The sequence below is a fragment of the Octodon degus genome, unplaced genomic scaffold (genome assembly GCF_000260255.1).
Source record: "Octodon degus isolate 3935 unplaced genomic scaffold, OctDeg1.0 scaffold00169, whole genome shotgun sequence".
Lineage (NCBI taxonomy): Eukaryota > Metazoa > Chordata > Mammalia > Rodentia > Octodontidae > Octodon > Octodon degus.
In genome coordinates, this window is record NW_004524745.1 from 4,556,268 (window position 1) to 4,557,835 (window position 1,568).

Here is a 1,568-nt window from a genome sequence, read left to right on the forward strand (position 1 = left end):
TCCACATCAGAGTCTCTTGACAGGGTATATTCAGACAGATCTGCGTGGAATGATCCCTCAGTCTGCAGTAGATACAGCCATGGCAAGCACCTTAACCAACTTCTATGTTGACTTACGGAAAGCCTCACAAAAAGCATGATATGTTCAGACTTGCACTGTGCTCCTGGAACCAGCTCTTTCCTTTAGCTTATGGCCTGTGAAACTCAACAATTCTGTTTCTGTATATCCTGTGGGAACATTTGACATGTTTTTGGCTTAGTAGTATAATATTTTATGTTGTTCCTAAAGTACCGAGTTATTTAAAGAGAATGCATAGCTATTTGAAGCTCATAGCTATTTGAGAAGATTTTAGTTCTCTTAAACTTTTGTTTGGTGTTTCTCTTAAATCTTTGTTTGGTGTGGCAGTTTGTTTACAAATGGAGAACATGATCAAAATCCACAAAGAAATAGATAGTAGTTCTTTGGCTCTGAGTCAAGAAATTGAATAGTGTCTCATGAGTATTTTGGCTTTTTGGAAATTAAAGAAAACACAAGCATCATTCTCTTTTAGAGCTTCTTGAACATTTCATAAAATTTTTAATGTTTTTTGAAGGTACAAGCTAGTGCTTTACTTTTAATTTGTTCTATGAGTTTGTCAGTATCTTGGGCAAAAGGAAAGAGCCCCTTTTCTATATTTTGTAAAGGTAACATTTTTGTCAATTGACTTGCACTATTTTAGGTATTAATATAAAAGATAGATGTTAGTAACGCTATAATTTTAAATGCAATTTAGTATTGACATCTAGATACCATTCTCTTGTAACATATTAAAAATACATTAATTCGTTATTTATTGCATTGATTTTGGGAGTCATACAAAAAACTTGTCAAATGTGCACTGGGGACAACCCCAACTGAGCAGGAGTCTGCGCTGGATGCGCTGGATGGTGGTGTTCCGGGGTCAGCAATGGAGACTCACTGTCCGGAAAGTCAAGTTCAGTGAAGTCAAATTCAACTCACAAAGCATCCCAAACTCTACCATAAGCCTTCACATTTGTGACATAAGTTTAGTCTGGAGCTATAAAAATGCACTGTTAGATTTAGCCAGATGCCTGGAAAGAGCCCTTGATTCTGTGGCTGCCTTAAGTGAATACTGCTGAATGATTTTTAACCTTCGAAATCATTCTTTGGCTCTTGAATTACCCATTTAGTTTACTTCTGAAATGAGAATCTGAGACAACTCAGTGTGCCCTGGAATATCCTCTTAAGTATATGTGTGTGTTTGTGCACTTACGCACGTGTTGAAAGCTATCTCAGTTCTCAGAATGTCATTCTTTATGTGTTACTGTTTCTATCATTTCATTTTTCTTTTTGTTTCTTGTTCTTGCTTTTTCTCCTCCTCTTTCCTCTTCTTTTTTCCTTTTCTTTTTTTGGCTAATATGGGGAAAAATGAGCTTTTGAAATAATTATACACAGCCCGACCACAAAAAGCACAGAAATTCATAGTAGCTCAACTCGTGGAAGTTTTTATCTTGAAAGTTTTATGTGAGTGTTTCCCTGAATGTAAGAAAGAATTAGTTTTTTGAGAC

At 35.8% G+C, this 1,568-nt stretch overlaps 1 protein-coding gene across 3 annotated transcripts in view; it reads left to right on the forward strand.

Annotated features, from left to right (window-relative positions):
* Window positions 1–539, forward strand: part of Stard4 (StAR related lipid transfer domain containing 4) — a 32,172-nt gene extending 31,633 nt beyond the window's left edge. For all 3 annotated transcript variants that reach the window (XM_023703363.1, XM_004643275.2, XM_023703364.1), the window contains one exon: window positions 6–539. In XM_023703363.1, the coding sequence (XP_023559131.1) occupies window positions 6–139 (134 nt within the window). In that variant the 3' untranslated portion in view covers window positions 140–539. The remainder of the gene's footprint in view (window positions 1–5) is intronic.
* Window positions 540–1,568: the final 1,029 nt, after the last annotated feature.